The 21,348-nt window shown below is 41.4% G+C and overlaps 1 protein-coding gene across 2 annotated transcripts in view; it reads right to left on the bottom strand.

Annotated features, from left to right (window-relative positions):
• The window catches only part of LOC106562973 (fibrinogen C domain-containing protein 1), a 254,379-nt gene that overhangs the window by 92,816 nt on the left and 140,215 nt on the right, over positions 1–21,348 (bottom strand). For both annotated transcript variants that reach the window (XM_014128131.3, XM_014128128.3), the window contains one exon: positions 3,677–3,773. In XM_014128131.3, the coding sequence (XP_013983606.1) occupies positions 3,677–3,773 (97 nt within the window). The remainder of the gene's footprint in view (positions 1–3,676; positions 3,774–21,348) is intronic.

Below are 21,348 nucleotides of genomic sequence, written 5' to 3'. Positions count from 1 at the left end.
CCCCCCCCCCCCCCCCCCCCCCCCCCACACACACACACACAGAAGGGGATACAGAGAGAGAGAGAAACTAAAATAAAGACAGGTGGTCTTCACATATGGATGAGGCACAGACAGCATTACATATTTCAATTTTGAGTTAAGTGAGAAAAGGGGTAAATTGTCTGTGTGAGCTAAACTCAGGTTACAGCCTTATTCTAAAATGTATTAAATCGTTTTTTTCCCTCATCAATCTACACGTCTATTTAATATAAACTAAAACTAGCATCTTTCAAAAAAGTGTCACTGCCAACCTTCCAAACCAATAGTAGACCTCCACCACAGCCCTCCTACATCATACAGAGGCAGAGAGAAGGACAGAACCAGCAGGAGAGGATGAGGGCCGTGCCTGCTGGCTACAGAAGGATTTATCAACGTTTTCTCGACCCTGCTGTGTCCAGAGTGCTCTCTCTATATAGCTCTCCCTCTCTCCCTCTCTTCCCCCTGCCCGTGGGTTTTGGAGAACTCAACAATCTCAGGGTTCTGACACAGACAGGACTGTCATCCCAAATCGCTAGTCTTTGAGTTTTCGGCACCTCCCAACACGCACGCCCACGCACACACCACTTCTCACCTCTCCTGCAATCACATGTACTTACACCACTAAAGGGGTTTAACAGCTCAATTATGGCACGACAAAAGCGCTAAACTCAGAAATCTGCGCCTTGGTTATATTTTTTTAGTTGCGTCAAGGGACAGCCAGGGAGAGGGAGAAAGGAAAGAGATTGGGGCAAAAAACATAGCTATTCCTCGTTTGTTCCCTCGGCGGACATTAGTTTGTCTTTAACGAGCCGCAGCAAAAGATGGGATGACCTTTTCTACATCAGACGGAGGTAGAGACATCACATTACAGCTAAACACACTGCAGATACAAACCCATCACCTATCTACATAGGCAGAGCAGATCTGAGAAGAACTGTCTCACAACTACATGGATAGTCTACAGTACACACTACTACTTCTACACATACAAGAGCAGAACACACCACAGCACTGCAGATATGCAGTGCCTTCAGAAGGTATTCAGATCCCTTGACTTTTTCCACATTTTGTTAGGTTACAGCCATATTCTAAAATGTATTTTTTCCCTCATCAATATACACACTAATTACCCTTTAAAGACAAAGCAAAATCTGTTTTTTAGAAGAAAAAGATGTAATTTATTACAAATAAACTGAAATATCACATTTATATAAGTATTCAGACCCTTTACTCAGTACTTCCATTTAAGAATGATGGAGGCCAATGTGTTCTTGGGGACCTTCAAGGCTGCAGAAATGTTTTGGTACCCTTCCCCAGATCTGCGCCTTGACACAATCCTGTCTCGGAGCTCTATGGACAATTCCTTCGACCTCGTGGCTTGGTTTTTACTCTGACATGGTGTTGAATTGAATTTACCACAGGTGGACTCCAATCAAGTTGTAGAAACATCTCAAAGATGATCAATGGAAACAGGACGCACCTGAGCTCAATTTCGATTCTCATAGCAAAGGACCTGAATACTTACAGTTGAAGTCGGAAGTTTACATACAACTTAGCCAAATACATTTCAACTCAGTTTTTCATATTTCCTGACATTTAATTCTAGTAAGAATTCCGTGTTTTACATCAGTTAGGATCACCACTTTATTTTAAGAATGTGAAATGTCAGAATAATAGCAGAGAAAATGATTTATTTCAGCTTTTATTTATTTCATCACATTCCACATCACATACACTCAATTAGTATTTGGTAGCATTGCCTATAAATTGTTTAACTTGGGTCAAACGTATCGGGTAGCCTTCCACAAGCTTCCCACAATAAGTTGGGTGAATTTTGGCCCATTCATCCTGACAGAGCTGGTGTAACTGAGTCAGGTTTGTAGGCCTCCATGTTCGCACACGCTTCTTCAGTTCGGCCCACAAATGTTCTATGGGATTGAGGTCAGGGCTTTGTGATGGCCACTCCAATACCTTGAGTTTGTTGTCCTGAAGCCATTTTGCCACAACTTTGGAAGTATGTTTGGGGTCATTCTACATTTGCAAGACCCATTTGCGACCAAGCTTTAACTTCCAGACTGATGTCTTGAGATATTGCTTCAATATATCCACACAATTTTCCTTTCCTCATGATGCCATCTATTTTGTGAAATGCACCAGTCCCTCCTGCAGCAAAGCACCCCCACAACATGATGCTGCCACCCCCCGTGCTTCACAGTTAGGATGGTGTCCTTTGGCTTGCAAGCCTCACCCTTTTTCCTCCAAACATAACGATGGCGTTTTGAAATTGATCCCAAGGATGAACCAGACTTGTGGAGGGCAACAAAAAAAAAATTCAGAGGTCTTGGCTGATTTCTTTTGATATTCCCATGATGTCAAGCAAAGAGGCACTGGGTTTGAAGGTAGGCCTTGAAATACATTCACATGTACACCTCCAATTGACTGAAATTATGTCAATTAGCCTATCAGAAGCTTCTAAAGCCATGACATAATTTTCTGGAATTTTCCAAGCTGTTTAAAGGCACAGTCAATTTAGTGTATGTAAACTTCTGACCCACTGGAATTGTGATACAGTGAATTACAAGTGAAATAATCTGTCTGTCAGCAATTGTTGGAAAAATTACTTGTGTCATGCAAAAACTATAGTTTGTTAACAAGAAATTTGTGGAGTGGTTTAAAAATGAGTTTTAATCACTCCAACCTAAGTGTATGTAAAATTACGACTTCAACTGTATGTAAAAATGGTATCCGTTTTTTGTTTTAATACATTTGCAAAATATTATAAAAACCTGCTTTTGATGTGTCATTGTGGTATTTTGTGTAGATATCTGAGGAAATTGTATTATTTAATCAATTTTATAATAAGGCAGTAACGTAACAAAATGTGGAAAAGTCAAGGGTTCTGAATACTTTCCGAAGGCACTGTAAGATCACACTAAGATCATCTACTGGCAGCACATCTGTAAACAATTCTCTATGGCTGCAGGACAGGACACACTGTAGCAGATACAGTACATAGTTACACAGGCAGGCAATACTGCAGTACTGAAGATACAGGACAACAGCAATGCAGGCTATGTCCACGGAACACAATTCTGAAGCTACAAAGAAAAGTACACACTATTTAGTCTGTAAGCATACAGCTTGGACTCCAGGAACATGCAGGCACACTAAGAACAGGCTTTATGAACAAAGAACAGGAAAAGAGAGTGAGAACAAGGCTGGGAGACAAATGGCAAGAAAAGAAGGGAGAGAGAGAGAGTGAGGGAAGGAAGGGAGGGAAGAAAGTGGATGGAGCAGGAAGCAGCAGCAGCTAGTAAATCCCTTTCTAGCCTGTACACCACTTCATATTTCACGTTTGGCCCAAGGGATATTTGATGACGGGGGCTAAGAAGACAACTGCACCCTCTGAATGAGGAGTAGGAAGAGTACTCTGTGGTGCTCTGACAGTCTCCTGTTGTATCTGTGGTTAAATGTGGTTAGATGAATAACCGGGACGTTGCCTCAAACCACATTTACTACCCACATTTACCCTCATGGTCCTGAGTATTTTATCAGCACTCAAATCATTATCCTACTCAGCTATGGTCCTCGAACCAAGAACTCGGCCAAGGTGCTTCTTGATCGTGCACTTACAAAAAGGACACACACACACACTTACCGAGCCAGTGTTCTCCAGTGATTTTTCCAAATCCCTCGCGGTAGGAGTCCCATCCTCTAAAGAAGTTGACTGAGCCATCTTCCCTGCGCTGGATCACCTGGAGTACACAGACAAAGAGCAGGTGTAAAAGAGTAAGTATTGGCTACTTCTCAGAAAGTTTTGAACTGTCAAGAGGAGTAAAACAAGGTTGTCCACTATCAGCAAATATTGTTGCCATCGAAATGTTAGCTGTTAAAATCAGATCCAACAATAATTTCAAGGGATTAGAAATAAAAGTGTCATTGTACGCTGATGATTCATGTTTTCTTTTAAATCCACAACTTGGATACCTCCACAGCCTCATAGAGGATCTAGATTATTGTTCTAAACTCTGGATTACAACCAATTTATGACAAATGTACTATATTGTGTAATGGATCATAAAAAAATACTACTTTTACTTTACCATGTAGTTTACCAATAAAATGGTCTGATGGTGATGTGGATATAGTTGGTATACATATTCCGAAAGAAATAAATGATCTCACTCCAATACATTTTTTGAGAAAGTTTGCAAAAATAGATAAGATCTTGCTACATTGGAAAGGTAAATACCTTTGTATTTGTGGAAAAATCACCCTGATTAACTCTTTAGTCATATCCCAGAGTACCTATTTGCTTATGGTCTTGCCTACACCTAGCGAACAGTTTTTTTAATTATGTGAGAAAAAATGATCCTATTTTATTTGGAACGGCAAGCCAGACAAAATAAAACAGGGCCATTTATATAATGAACATGAATTCGGAGGACTGAAATGATTAAATATTGAAGTATTAGACCTCTCACTAAAGGCTTCAGTCATACAAAAGTTATACTTAACTCCAAACTGGTTCCCTAGCAAATTAGTAAGAATATCTCACCCTATGTTCAAGAAAGGCCTTTTTCCCTTCATTCAGATTACAAACTCCCACTTTCAGTTAGGAAATCAAGCCATAGAAAGTTGGTTGCAATTTCAATTTAATCCACCCGAAAAGACAGAACAAATAATACAACACATTTTGTGGTTCAACTCAAATATACTAATTGATAAAAAAAACTATATTTTTTTAATAAAAAAAAAGAAGGTAAAATCTTCATAAATGAAATCATAAATATGACTGGTGGAGTTATGTCATACATGCAGCTAACTAAAACATATGGAAATGTCTGCTCTACCCAAAATTACAACCTACTAATTGTGGCATTACTGCAAAAATGGAAAATGAAAGTGGAAGGGGGAAAAAGTAAGGAACTTGCCTGTCGGCCCTGCATTTGGGCTCCCGGGTGGCGCAGCATTTTAATAAGGCACTGCATCTCAGTGCAAGAGGCGTCACTACAGTCCCTGGTTCAAATCCAGGCTGTATCCCATCTGCTGAGATTGGGAGTACCATAGGGCAAGGCACAATTGTCCCATCGTCATCCGGTTTTGGCTGGGGTAGGCTGTCATTGTAATTAAGAATCTGTTTTTAACTGACTTGCCTAGTTAAATAAAGGGAAGAGATTTTTGACGTACCGATTCCATGACACATGGTTTATGAACTGATAAGCAAAACGACGCAGGATTCAAAACATAGAATTCTATTCTATTCAGAATTCTTGCAACCAACAGAATGTTATTTATATGGGGGATACAACCTTCCCAGCTCTACTTTGCTGCGAAGAGGGAGAATCATTAGATCATTTGTTTTGGTACTGTCCATGTGTGTTTTGGTACCTGGAGCTAACCCTGCAGATAGAATTACTGGGCGATCTGTCATAGTCAATCGGTCAATAATATAATAATACTTTTAGCAAAAAATGTTATTTTTAATTTACAATCTGTAGAAACAATGAGAATGGAAAGGTTCAGAAAGATCACAGCACAGTTGAAAAATATATGGCAAATAGAAATCCAGTATGGATGGTGTTAAGAGATAGATGGGAAGGGGTTGAATGGAGCTGAAGGTTGGGACTAATAACAACTAATAACAAGAAGATAACTAATGTTTTTTGAAAGAGTACAGTTTGAAAGATACGGCAAATGGAAATCAAATATATTGGAGAGGTTGAGGGTAGAGGAAGGACAAGAGTTAAAAACAAATAAAATACAACTATTGTAAAATAGACTGTGTTCATAAAATGTATATAGTATGAATGAGCTGGAAATAAAGGCCTAAGCATTGTTGTTCCCTACTTTGCTCCAATTGGGGGAGGGGGGGTAGGGTTGGAGAGTAATAAAGGAAATATATTTTTCATAAAGTGTATATATATGTATTGATATGTATGTATGTATGTATGTATGTATGTACTGTACAGTTGAAGTTGGAAGTTTACATACACTTAGGTCGGAGTCATTTAAACTTGTATTTCAACCACTCCGCAAATTTCTTGTTAACAAACTATAAGTCTGGCTCATCCTTGGGAGCAATTTCCAAACACCTGAAGGTACCACGTTCATCTGTACAAACAATAGTACGCAAGTATAAACACCATGAGGCCATGCAGCCATCATACACCATGAGGCTATGCAGCCGCTCAGGAAGGAGACTTAATCTGTCTCCTAGAGATGAAAGTACTGTAATGGCTGTTGCAAGGAGAGAACCAAGGTGCAGCGTGGTACGTGTTAATGATGGTATTTATTTTATCTGAACACTGAATCAAAAAACAAACTGGAACAAAACGCACAGCTCTGTCAGGTGAAAAACACAAGACAGAAAACAACTACCCACAAAAACCCTGTGGGAAAAGGCTACCTAAGTATGGCTCCCAATCAGAGACAACGATAGACAGCTGTACCTGATTGAGAGCCATACCCGGCCAAAACAAAGAAATACACAAAACATAGAAAACGGAACATAGAATGCCCACCCTAGTCACACCCTGGCCTAACCAAAATAGAGAACAAAAACCTCTCTATGGCCAGGGTGTGACAAGTACTTTGGTGTGAAAAGTGCAAATCAATCCCAGAACAACAGCAAAGTACCTTGTGAAGATGCTGGAGGAAACAGGTACAAAAGTATTTATATCTACATTAAAACAAGTCCTATATCGACATAATCTGAAAGGCCGCTCATCAAGAAAAAAGCCACTGCTCCAAAACTGCCATAAAAAAGCCAGACTACGGTTTGCAACTGCACATGGGGACAAAAAATCGTACTTTTTGGAAAATGTCCTCTGGTCTGATGAAACAAAAATATAACTGATTGTCCATAATGACCATTGTTATGTTAGAGGAAAAAGGGGGAGGCTTGCAAGCCGAAGAACACCATCCCAACCGTGAAGCACGGGGATGGCAGCATCATGTTGTGGGGGTGCTTTGCTGCAGGAGGGACTGGTGCACTTCACAAAATAGAAGGCATCATGAGGAAAGGAAAATTATGTGAATATATTGAAGGAACATCTCAAGACATCAGTCTGGAAGTTAAAGCTTGGTCGCAAATGGGTCTTCCAAATTGACAATGACCCTAAGCATACTTCCAAAGTCATAGCAAAATGGCTTCAGGACAACAAAGTCAAGGTATTGGAGTGGCCATCACAAAGCCTTGACCTCAAACCTATAGAAAATTTGTGGGCCGAACTGAAAAAGCATGTGCGAGCAAGGAGGCCTACAAACCTAACTCAGTTACAGCAGCTCTGTCATGAGGAATGGGCCAAAATTCACCCAACTTATTGTGGGAAGCTTGTGGAAGGCTACCCGAAATGTTTGACCCTAGTTAAACAGTTTAAAGGCAATGCTACCAAATACTAATTGAGTGTATGTAAACTTCTGACACACTGGGAATGTGATGAAAGAAATAAAAACTGAAATCAATCATTCTCTCTACTATTATTTTGACATTTCACATTCTTAAAATAAAGTGGAGATCCTAACTGACCTAAGACTGGGAATTTTTACTAGGATTAAATGTCAGGAATTGTGAAAAATGTAGTTTAAATGTATTTGGCTAAGGTGTATGTAAACCTCTGACTTCAACTGTATGTATATGTATGTATTTATATGTCTATGTCTGTATGTGTATGTATTTATATGTGTGTAAATATACACTCAGCAATAAAACAAACGTCCCTTTTTCAGGACCCTGTCTTTCAAAGATAATTCGTAAATATCCAAAAAACTTCACAGATCTTCATTGTATATTTTTTAAACACGGTTTCCCATGCTTGTTCAATGATCCATAAATAATTAATGAACATGCACCTGTGGAATGGTCATTAAGACTCAATTAAGGTCACAGTTCTGAAAACTTAGGACACCAAAGAGGCCTTTCTACTGACTCTTAAAAACACCAAAAGAAAGATGCACAGGGTCCCTGCTCATCAGCATGAACGTGTCTTAGGCATGCTGCAAGGAGGCATAGGACTGCAGATGTGGCCAGGGCAACAAATTGAAATGTCCGTACTGTGAGACGCCTAAGACAGTGCTACAGGGAAACAGGACGGACAGCTGATCGTCCTCGCAGTGGCAGACCATGTGTAACAACACCTGCACAGGATCGGTACATCCGAACGGAACAGGTACAGGATGGCAACAACAACTGCCCGAGTTACACCAGGAATGCACAATCCCTCCATCAGTGCTCAGACTGTCCACAATAGGCTGAGAGAGGCTGGACTGAGGGCTTGTAGGCCTGTGGTACACCGAGGCCTGTACTCTGGAGCGGGATCGATTTGGAGGTGGAGGGTCCGTCATGGTCTGGGGCAGTTTCACAGCATCATCAGACTAAGCTTGTTGTCATTGCAGGCAATCTCAACGCTGTGCATTACAGGGAAGACATCCTTCTCCCTCATGTGGTACCCTTCCTGCAGGCTCATCCTGACATCACCCTCCAGCATGACAATGCCACCAGCGATACAGTTCTGTGCGTGATTTCCTGCAAGACAGGAATGTCAGTGTTCTGCCATGGCCAGCGAAGAGCACGAATCTCAATCCCATTGAGCACGTCTGGGACCTGTTAGATTGGAGAGTGAGGGCTATGGCCATTCCCCCCAGAAATGCCCGGGAACTTGTAGGTGCCTTGGTGGAAGAGTGGGGTAACATCTCACAGCAAGAACTGGCAAATCTGGTGCAGTCCATGAGGAGGAGATGCACTGCAGTACTTAACGCAGCTGGTGGCCACACCAGATACTAACTGTTACTTTTGATTTTGACCCCCCCCCCTTTGTTCAGGGACACATTATTCAATTTCTGTTAGTCACATGTCTGTGGAACTTGTTCAGTTTGTCTTAGTTGTTAAAACTTGTTATGTCCATACATATATTTACACATGTTAAGTTTGCTGAAAATAAATGCAGTTGACAGTGAGAGGACGTTTCTTTTTTTGCTGAGTTTGTAACGACCGTCGTTAGGAATGGACCAAGGCGCAGCGGGAATGTGGATACTCATATTTATTGATGAGAAACAAGTAAAGCATCCACATGAAAACCAACAAAAACAATACTCACGACGGCAACAGTGTGACAGGCTAAACAAGCCGTGACCACAAACAACTACCCACAACCCCAAAGAAAAACACACACTCCTATATAGGACTCCCAATCAAAGGCAACTCAACACACCTGCCTTCAATTGGGAGTCCAATCACCCACACAACATTTAACAAACACAAACCACCTGCCACATCCTGACCAAGACTAACACAATTACGCCCTCTGCTGGTCAGGACGTGACAGAGTTTATATATACACTGCTAAAAAAAATAAAGGGAACACGAAAATAACATATCCTAGATCTGAATGAATGAAATAATCTTATTAAATACTTTTTTCTTTACATAGTTGAATGTGCTGACAACAAAATCACACAAAAATAATCAATGGAAATCCAATTTGCACTACCTGAGTCACAAGTGACCAAAACATCAGCCAGGAAGCATAGGAACTGAGAAGTGGTCTGTGGTCTCCACCTGCAGAACCACTCCTTTATTGGGGGTGTCTTGCTTATTGCCTATAATTTCCACCTGTTGTCTATTCCATTTGCACAACAGCATGTGAAATTTATTGTCAATCAGTGTTGCTTCCTAAGTGAACTGTTTGATTTCACAGAATTGTGATTGACTTGGAGTTACATTGTGTTGTTTAAGTGTTCCCTTTATTTTTTTGAGCAGTATATATAAAATATAAAATATAATAAAATATATATACACTGCTCAAAAAAATAAAGGGAACACTTAAACAACACAATGTAACTCCAAGTCAATCACACTTCTGTGAAATCAAACTGTCAACTTAGGAAGCAACACTGATTGACAATAAATGTCACATGCTGTTGTGCAAATGGAATAGACAACAGGTGGAAATTATATGCAATTAGCAAGACACCCCAATAAAGGAGTGGTTCTGCAGGTGGTGACCACAGACCACTTCTCAGTTCCTATGCTTCCTGGCTGATGTTTTGGTCACTTGTGACTCAGGTAGTGCAGCTCATCCAGGATGGCACATCAATATGAGCTGTGGCAAGAAGGTTTGCTGTGACTGTCAGCAGTGTCCAGAGCATGGAGGCGCTACCAGGAGACAGGCCAGTACATCAGGAGACGTGGAGGAGGCCGTAGGAGGGCAACAACCCAGCAGCAGGACCGCTACCTCCGCCTTTGTGCAAGGAGGAGCAGGAGGAGCACTGCCAGAGCCCTGCAAAATGACCTCCAGCAGGCCACAAATGTGCATGTGTCTGCTCAAACGGTCAGAAACAGACTCCATGAGGGTGGTATGAGGGCCCGACGTCCACAGGTGGGGGTTGTGCTTACATCCCAACACCGTGCAGGACGTTTGGCTTTTGCCAGAGAACACCAAGATTGGCAAATTCGCCACTGGCGCCCTGTGCTCTTCACAGATGAAAGTAGGTTCACACTGAGCACATGTGACAGACGTGACAGAGTCTGGAGACGCCGTGGAGAACGTTCTGCTGCCTGCAACGTCCTCCAGCATGACCGGTTTGGCGGTTGGTCAGTCATGGTGTGGGGTGGCATGTCTTTGGGGGGCCGCACAGCCCTCCATGTGCTTGCCAGAGGTAGCCTGACTGCCATTAGGTACCGAGATGAGATCCTCAGACCCCTTGTGAGACCATATGCTGGTGCAGTTGGCCCTGGGTTCCTCCTAATGCAAGACAATGCTAGACCTCATGTGGCTGGAGTGTGTCAGCAGTTCCTGCAAGAGGAAGGCATTGATGCTATGGACTGGCCCGCCCGTTCCTCAGACCTGAATCCAATTGAGCACATCTGGGACATCATGTCTCGCTCCATCCACCAACGCCACGTTGCACCACAGATCGTCCAGGAGTTGGCGGATGCTTTAGTCCAGGTCTGGGAGGAGATCCCTCAGGAGACTATCCGCCACCTCATCAGGAGCATGCCCAGGCGTTGTAGGGAGGTCATACAGGCACGTGAAGGCCACACACACTACTGAGCCTCATTTTTACTTGTTTTAAGGACATTACATCAAAGTTGGATCAGCCTGTAGTGTGGTTTTCCAGTTTAATTTTGAGTGTGACTCCAAATCCAGACCTCCATGGGTTGATAAATTGGATTTCCATTGATTATTTTTGTGTGATTTTGTTGTCAGCACATTCAACTATGTAAAGAAAAAAGTATTTAATAAGATTATTTCTTTCATTCAGATCTAGGATGTGTTGTTTAAGTGTTCCCTTTATTTTTTTGAGCAGTGTATATTATTGCAAAAGAATATATGGGGGATTGAACGTGATGCAGACAACTACATTGATGGAAGCTACAATCTATCTGCAACATTAAAGCTGATCTACTCCCTAAAAGAAATTCCAAAGTATACAAAATTTAAAAGAGCAGGGGTTAGAGGTCATGGATGTAGAACACCAGACACAGGTCATACAGGGGTTAGCCCATATGAAAAAATACTATAGTGTATACTATTGCAGGAATACGACAGTATTCACTAGTGTTTTTGCGGACTTTACTGTATTTACAGTTTTCTATAGTATACATACTGTCGTAAAAAAAGACTAGTATATACTATATTAATTGTGGTTGTGTTTTTGCAGACTATAGTACTTACTGTTGTGTTTTTGCAGACTGTAGTATGTTGTATTGTAATATTGACAGTAGTGTGTTTGTTCTCATTTTGCTTGTTTTTTTTATGAATTGTAGGGAACACAATATATAGTCTATACTTGGCATGTAGGTTATTTTACGGGTTGCACAAATTGGGATACGGGGGAGGAGAATGGGCAGGGTATATGCAAATTGAATTCTGTATTTATTGTAGTAAATGCGGACTGTAGTGTTTTTCCAGGCATTTCTGTAGTATTTACTACAGTGTTTTTTGTGTGGATAATACTGTACTACTTACTGTAGTATTTTGCCGTATACTACACAATTATATATTAAGTACTACACATGATGGGAGGGATACTAAAGTGTGTCGTGTAGTATCCTACAGTATACTATAGTTTACTACAGAATTCTATAGTAAGTACTGTAATATTCTACAGTCAACTGTAGTATCTTTTAAGTGGGGGAGTTTAAAGTTTGGAGGTTGGGTCTGGGGTCAGCAGTGATACTACTAGAAAGATACAGCAGTTAGGAAGTGTAAGATGAGTCACAGTGATAAGTGCACAAATCTTGTAGATCTAAGGACACCATTAAAACATTATCTTCTCTCAGTCATAAATGCTTCTGCTCTCACCAATATCTAATGCACACGCTCTTCCCTTCTGAAAAGGCCATTTGTAGGAAGCTAATAAAAGGAATCCATCAAATCTTGATTGACTTTGTCATAACAAAATAATCAGAAATCTAGCACTAGGTGAAAATGACATTATCCTTCACCCACTGTAGCACTATGAATGAAATGAAATGAATTATATCAAGCTAAGTGATGTGTGAATAAATAGTGACGCTTTGCATAAAATAGACCTTTCAGGATGGAAAACAAAACAAATATACAGAATATTTTCGATTACATGGCTCAGACTGGAGATGAAAGACTTAATAGAAAATAACTCACTAACATTCTGCAAGGCACTGTGTGTATATGTGTGTGTGCGTGTGCGTGTGCGATTGTATGCCTGTGTGCATGCATGCATGTGTGCCTTTGCGCGTGTGTGTAGGCCTAGGTATGTTTGTATATTAAATAAACTCCCCAGGAAAAATGCAGATGATTGGGTCATCACAAGCAGTAGATGAACAGAAATTGGAAATGTGCTAGAGCTGTGAAAAACACATCTGCATGGAGAAACAGTCGGAATGATTACTAGTGAAGGTGCTGTTTGTGTTAAAGTGACACAGGCAATTCTCTGAGTCGGTTTGTGTTCCACACCAATGAACGACCCACACCTCGACAAACACGATGAAATAAATCTTTGTTTTTTATCATAGTTCAATTGTGAAAAGGTAGAAGTGTCGCACGGTTTTATAGGTAGATCGGCAAAAGGCATTTACGGTGCCAAAATGTTGGTTTTATTCACTAAAGTACGGTAGGCCTAGAAGTGGTAGGAATAAATAACAATTATGGCAAAAATAGGCAGAAAGGATTTACCAAAACAAACAAATGATAAACAAAAATGTATGTCTTCAAAAAAATCGAAATAAAAATGAACTCAACACAAACTCCAGATTTGGTGGGAATCAGGATACGGGGACTGTTAGACAAATATTATCTACAGGCTACCCACATGGACACTCTCACCCTCAGTGTTAGCCTACACACAAAACAGAATGTAAGCTTGCAAGATCAGGATGGTTTGTACAAGGCAGGTGAAATACCTTAAAACGCTCCCTGGGAAAAACCATTGCCTCAACAAGCAAGGGTGCATATAACTAACTGGTTGAAACCTGGGATGCATGTTTTTCAAGCATGCACGGGTGTAGTCCTAGGAAAGTTGTCTGCGGGTCAAGTCATAGTTAATTCAAGAGCACGAGGGAGAGTAGAGACCAGTTGCATTCACATCAACCAAGAGCAATATGCTGAGGGGGTAGTAACATGGGAGCAGAACAGATGGGACTGGCATCTTGTAAAACATTTTTGGGGTTTCGTAGGCCTACAGCCAGTAGTCTAGCCTTCCTTAATTGTGAGGATATGTGATGGCCAGAAAGTTGTCTTGAAGGGATTGCATTTCTTGCATTTCAGTTGCTTTCTGGAAGTTTTCCATGCTGTTCTAAGTCCATCTATAAGACTGCTTTGTCCTGCGTTATTTACTGGGCTCTGTTCCCATGTGGTTTGTTCCTGCCCTTTATTGATGTAGTTTTGCTATGGTCTGGTGTTAGTGGGGTGACCACGACTGACCGTAACACACACACACACCATGGATGAAGTGTTTGAAACATACACTGACTGAGTGCTACCTCTCAGACTCTGCTCTATAAATATATACTACAGTACATAGCTGTACAGGGCTGGACTACACAGTGAGTGTTCAGGGAAAAAATATGTGTGTGATTTAAGAGCTGGTGATGTGTCACTGATTCATTCATATCTGTTTGTTTGAATTTAAGTTGTGTTTACTATGACCATGCTGGCAATTTAAAATGTTCTGCTAAAATCTCTAGCAGTAATATTGTCAAGATCGTTTAGTTTCCATAGCAGGCCTTTGTGCTCTACTCCTCTCATTCTCCCAGTAGGAGAGGTGGTAAAGGCCTTTGGGTACAGACAGAGACAATCAAACGCAACAACAAGACATGAAACACAATAGTTCAAAACCCATCTCAGTAAATTCTCCTTTGTGGCATAACTACATCTCTATCCCTCTGTCCCTCCCTCCCTCCCTCTCTAGAACGGAGGAGAATAGTGCAAATTGAGTGAGTGATGATAGGTATTAGAACACGATGGAGAGAGGCTTTTCTTTGCACTTGCTCTCTCACTCTCACCCTCTCTCTCCTCTTTCTCTCTCTCTTCTTCTCTCTCATCTCTCTCCCTCTATATCTCTTCCTCACTCTCTCTCCCCCTCTGACATTCTATCTTTCTCCCTCTCTCTCTCCCCCCTCTCTCTTTCTCTCTCTCTCTCTCTCTCTCTCTATATATATATATCTTTCTCGCTCTTTCTCTCTCCTCTATGCCTCATTCTCTCTCTCTCTCTCTCTGAATTCCACTACCATTAGCTCTAGCCCAGAGACAGCAGGGTAGCAGTGAGGTTTAAAATGCAACAGGGAGACCATGAATCCTATCCTCCAAATCAAACACGAATCACATCCAGCAAAAAGAAACAAACCACCCTCCATTCATTTCCCCAAAGCAACTCCAACGATGTGGCTGAGTTCTGTCAGACAGACTTTTGCTTTTATACACTTTCGCCTGCTGATAATAACTCAATTCTCTCCATTCCTGTGCACTTTGGCAGTGCCCTTTCGAGAAAGATATCTAACGACTGCTATCTTGTTTCTGAAAGAGCTGAACTCTGCTTCACTGTTTCGCTGGAAGCACCTGAAAGAGGAGTCAGAAATGTCTGATAGATACAGATGTGCACTTCAGGGTGTAAGGAAGTATAAATAGAGAGTATCTAGAAGAATGTGAGCAGTGGCGTGTCCAGGGTGTGGCCCAGGTTGGTCACGGCCCATCCCTGAAATCTGATTGGACACCGTCGTGACTTTACTTTCATTAATCTGATGACTGTTATTTATCGAATCAACTAACTGTGTTTAATTGTTACCCGATGAAATTAACCCTCCTGTTGTGTTCGTTTCATGTTAATTAATTCTGTGTTCCCGGTCCAAAATGACCGCCCCATTATAGCTGATTATAAATCCATAGTAATACATATATTATTATTATCACCTAACGTTGTGTTAGATCTTTTTATCAACTTAAGTTCTTGTGAACATTACAAGTTTTGAACTTCTATTTGCTATTTATGTCCTGTAGGCCTCATTTACCTGAGCTCATACAACTCCCCATGTTCCGTTTTTTGGGGAATTTTCCTAGCTCCAAAAGCACAATCCTGTGATTGACTGGACCACAAGCTCAAATCCAGGGTTGGAGCCCATTTTGCCATTCCCACTGCTTTCAAGCAGCACAGCCTTTCCCAAGTCGTCTTCCTCAGGATGTTAGCAAGACTGGATGTCTCTGCTTGTCCCGTCCTGGCCAGTATAAGGGTTAATTGTTATTGTAGTTTAGTCAGGACGTGGCAGAGGGTATTTGTTTTATGTGGTCCGGGGTGGTGTTTTGGTAAAAGGGTGTTTGATTTAGTATTTCCGGGTTTTTTGGTTTATGGTCTATGTTTATGTATTTCTATGTGTAGTCTAGTAAGTGTGTTTCTATGTGGAGTTAATTGAGGTGGACTTCCAACTGAAGGCAGCTGTGTGGTGTTGCCTTTGATTGGAAGTCCTATATTAGTTGGGTGTGTTTGTCTGTGTGTTTGTGGGAAATTGTTCTGTGTTTTTAGGCTTGTGCCTTGCCAGACTGTCAGTGGATCGTTTGTTGTTTTTGTGTTCGTTTTGATTTAATAAATGTTCAAAATGAACAAACACAGTCCTGCTGCATTTTGGTCCTCCTTCACCGACGATACCAGTGACACTGCTATTCCCACTGAATACCATGACCTCCTGGAAATGTTCAGTAAGGCACGTGCTACTTCCCTTCCCCCGCACCGTCCTTATGATTGTGCCATTGATTTTATCCCAGGCACTACACCACCTCGGGTCGGTTGTATTCTCTGGCCGGACCAGAGACCAAAGCTATGGAGGAGTACATAGAGGAGTCTCTGGCCACTGGGTCCGTCCGTCCGTCTGCATCTCCTGCCGGCTCAGGGTTTTTCTTTGTGGAGAAGGACAAGACCCTGCGTCTGCGCATTGACTACCGGGGACTTAACGACATGACTGTCAAAAATCGTTACCTCTACCTTTCCTCGGTGTTTGAAGCTCTCCAGGGGGCCACCATGTTTTCCAAGTTGGACCTTCGGAATGCCTACCACCTGGTTCGGATACGTGAGGGGGATGAGTGGAAGACAGCCTTCAACACAACCAGTGGACATTATGAGTATCAGGTAATGCCATTTGGACTCTCGAATGCCCCCGCTGTTTTCCAGGCTTTGGTAAATGATATGCTCCCGGACATGCTAAACCGTTTTCTGTTCGTTTATCTTGACGACATCCAGTTTTTTTCCCGATCTGTCCAAGAACATGTACTTCATGTCAGACAGGTCCTTCAGCACCACCTGGAGAACCAATTGTTGATGAAAGCAGATAAGTGTGAATTCCACCACTCTACTATCACGTTTCTGGGATATGTCATTGCTGAGGGCAATGTTCAGATGGATCCTGGAAAGGTGAAAGCAGTGGTGGATTGGCCTCAACCAATGTCCAGGATGCAATATCTCTGGACTTTGTCACTGGGCTCCCTCCATCTGATGGCAACACTGTCATTCTGATGGTAGTCAATCAGTTCTCCAAGGCCGCCCATTCCATCCCTCTTCCCAAACTATCTTCTGCCAAGGAGACGTCCCAGCTTATGGTGCAGCATCCATGGACTCCCGGTGGACATGGTCTCCGATCGGGGTTCTTGTCTCAGTTCTGGAAGGCATTCTGCACCCTTATTGGATCATCGGCCAGCCTGTCATCCGGATTCCATCCCCAAAATAACGGTCAGTCGGAGAGGACCTGGAAACCACCCTGAGATGCCTGGTCTCAACCAATCTCACTACCTGGAGCCAACAACTAGTCTGGATGGCGTATGTCCGGAACACTCTTCCCAGTTCTGCCATGGGACTCTCCCCTTTCGAGTGCTCTTTGAGGTATCAGCCTCCACTCTTCCCTGAACAAGAGGAAGATGTCAGCGTACCCTCGGCCCAGATGTTTGTCTACCGCTGTCAACGTACCTGGAGAAGAGCTCGGGTGGTACTTCTCAAGACCAACTCCAGGTATCGTCGACAAGCAGACCATCGCCGGACTCCAGCTCCCCGCTACCGCATTGGGCAGAGGGTATGGCTTTCCACTCGGGACCTGCCCCTGGGGGTAGAGTCCTGTCTCCCCGTTGGGGATTTTCCTTGGTCCTTTTTGGTCCTTTTCCCATCTTAAGAGTCCTTAGTTCCACTGCTGTTCTTTTTGTGTCACCCCGTACCCTCCGTATCCACCCTACTTTCCATGTGTCCAGAATTAAGCCCGTGTCTCACAGTCCTTGTCTTCTGTTTGTCATGCCCTGATCTGTTTCACCTGTCCCTGTGATTGTCTCCACCCCCTCCAGGTGTCGGGAGTAGGATACAGCATAAGAGGATTGGAGGATTCTACATTGTTTGCCTTCATTAGACAACTTTGATCCAATATTTCTGTAAATCAGTGATATTTATTCCCATAGTAATTTGTTATGGATCCATAACTAAATCAACATCTGCATTTTGAAAGTATTTTTTTCATTATTTTATTAACGAAAGCATAAAGATGCTGAAGTACAGTATATGCTTTCACATTTGAATAATAATGCATTTTGAAGATATAAGCCACCTGCATTTGTTTATTAGGCTACTGTGCAGTCTGACAAGTAAACATAGCCTACAATACATACTGTAGTAAACATGGGAAAGTGCCTAATTCCTTACATAAGGGAGAGCAGGCCATGTCTGTACTAGAGAATGCGGGCACGCGGGAGACTGGGCTGACTTCCCCGACTGGGAGGAAGGAGTAGGCTGTTCTTGAAAGTAAGATTTTTTTTCTTAACTGATTCCATATGTGTTATTTCATAGTTGTAATGTTTTCACTACTATTCTACAATGTAGAAAATAGTAAAAAATAAAGAGAAATCCTGGAATGAGTAGGTCTGTCCAAAGTTTTGACTGGCACTTACATAATTCATTTGATTAATATTATGGTGTTTCTATTCCAGGAAAAATTAACAACCCTATAGATTTCCTTTAGGATGGAATGGAAAATATGGTGCTGTACAACATGGCAGTCGGCAGTACAGTAGTGGGCTATTTAGCTAAAGAATCCCCGTGTCGTGCGGGCAGGGCACGCGGGAGACCGGGCTTCAATTCCCAGACAAGGAGAAAGGAGTAGGCTGCCCTTGTTAATAAGAATTTGTTCTTAACTGACTTGCCTAGTTCAATAAAGGTTACACTAATAACATTTCTGCACCCTAATTTTCTAGTTCTAGTCTAACCAATACCTAAAGGAGATTCAGTGAAAATAAAAATCTCATTGATTTATCAAGACCAGTCGCCATGCTGTCTCAGAGCAGCGCGAAACTATGCTGAAATCTTATTGCTTCAAGAATCTTACTGCTTCAAATCCTATTGCTTCTAACTTCAATAAGCTTTTTAAATAAATAAGACTTACACCACTTTTAACAGCACATTATTCACCCCTAGCGAGACTCATTTCACCTATGGTAGGCCAGCAGCATATCTACAAATATTTTTTCAATGATGTGACTCTCTGCCAATAATTACATTTAGAGGATAGGAGGATTCTAAATGAATATCTAAGGGGAATTTTCCGTTAGGATCTGTGAGAATATCTGAGAATATCTAAGGGACTTTTATATAATTCTAAATGAATTAATAATAATAATAATCGCTTTGTTTAAAACGTAACAATATTTTGGAGATTTAATTTTCATTTAACCTAGAGTGAGCGAGAAAAAGGCAATTCTTGAACATGAGGTGAGACGTTCTCACTAATTTGTAAATATAGCCAGTTTGTTATTTAGAAATATTTATTTCTGGAGAAACCTAACTTGATTATTTAGCAGACATCACTTGCTTATATACAGTCAACACATATATCTTAAATTATATTCTATGATATTCTTAACATTTTTGTTTCTCCATGCTTGTCTCAGAGCAGCGTGGAACGGTGCTGAAATAGATGTCCACAGTGGGAACGCTATATATAACGATATTTTGGAGATTATTATTATTTTTTTAAATGACAGTGAGCGATTGTAATCTGAATAGGCCAAAATATAACCCTGCTAATAGCCATAATGGCGCTGTACAACGTGACCGTTTATTTGAAAGAGTACGTTCCAGTAAGCAACAATTTGTTTACCTTCATTAGACAACTTTGTTCCAATATTTCTGTAATTCAGTGATATTTATTCCCATATTAAATTGTTATGGACCCATATCTAAATAAACGTATGCATTTTGAAAGAGTATTTTTTACCATTATTTTATTAACGAAAGCTTAAAGATTCTGATGAAGAAATACAGTACTGTACAGTAAATGCTTTACATTTTGATAATAAAGCATTTAAAACATTTTGAAGATACTGTATAAGCCACCTGCATTTGTTTATTAGGCTACTGTACAGTCTGACAAGGAAACATAGCCTACAGTACATACTGTAGTAAACATGGCCAAGTGCCTAATTCCTTAAATAAGGGAGAGCAGGCCATGTCCAGACTTTCTCGGTGACCTCAAGTACTCATTAACTCTGTCTTTAATGCTTTTTCAGGTTGCATCAGTCATGGACAGAAACTTCTTAGACACAGTATTTATGATGAACACCCGGAGGTTCACTGGTAAGCCACATTTGCCTCGGGATCCATCCATGACCTATATATATATATATATATTATTTTTTTCAGAACATTAACCGTGTGTAAGTTTATACGTGTGTAGGTAGATGTGGAAAGGTAGATACAAAACATTTGTTGCAAGTTGTAAGGGGTGCGTAACTGGTGACAGGGAAGTCAAATGCAGGAGAGCAGAACTTGGTGAATAGCCGGAGCAGTTTAATATATAAAACTAACGGCGTACAAAATAACAAACACATCGGTACAAAACCCATGTTTCTAGTCTATTGCATAGTTACAATGTGTAATCATTGATGTCCCAGGAGCAGGAGTGGTAAACACTGTTGAAGTGTATAATTGTAATACATACATGCAGACACAGCATCATTCAAAGAATGACTGAAAAAAAACTTGCTAAACTGCGATTTTCGTAAATTAACTTTATGACAAAAAAATATGCACAATCGTTTGTCTCTACATTAACTAACATATTCCTGTCAATTGTAAATGTTTTGCTTGACTCGTCATGACGTTATAATTCTATACATTTAATTCCACCATCATGTTTTTGACAGACCTCTTTGCTGAAGAAAGACACCAGCGACAGGTGGCATAAGGTCAAATTCGTCTTTAAAACCACTCAATATGATTGGTCATATAAAAACCTTGGGACCCAAATGCATAATGAGTGCTTCAACTCCCCCCTGCGGTGATCTGGAGCAATGAAGCTGTGACACTGGGTACCTGTAAATACCGCGGCATAAGCTCGCAACTTTTAACCTGTTGGGGCTAGGGGGCAGTATTTGCACGGCCGGATAAAAAACGTACCCGATTTAATCTGGTTACTACTCCTGCCCAGTAACTAGAATATGTATATAATTATTGGCTTTGGATAGCCCCTAAAGTTTCTAAAACTGTTTGAATGGTGTCTGTGAGTATAACAGAACTCAAATGGCAGGCCAAAACCTGAGAAGATTCCTTACAGGAAGTGGCCTGTCTGACAATTTCTTGCCCTCCTTGATCATCTCCAACAAATACAGGGGATCTCTGGCATGACGTGACACTTCCTACGGCTCCCATGGGCTCTCAGAAGGCGGGAAAAAGCTGAACAATGTAATTCCATCCCCAGGCTGAAACACATTAGCGCGTTTGGCAAGTGCTCTATCAGAGGGCCATTAGACTGAGGCTCGTGCATGAGGGGATAGCATGCTTTTACTTTCACTCTCTTTGTAATAAAATACGATTTCCCGGTCGGAATATTAT

Source organism: Salmo salar, chromosome 11 (genome assembly GCF_965601325.2).
Source record: "Salmo salar chromosome 11, fSalSal1, whole genome shotgun sequence".
Taxonomy (NCBI): Eukaryota; Metazoa; Chordata; class Actinopteri; order Salmoniformes; family Salmonidae; genus Salmo; species Salmo salar.
The sequence above is the reverse complement of the archived record's forward strand: the minus strand, read 5'-3'. Positions and strand labels throughout refer to the sequence as shown.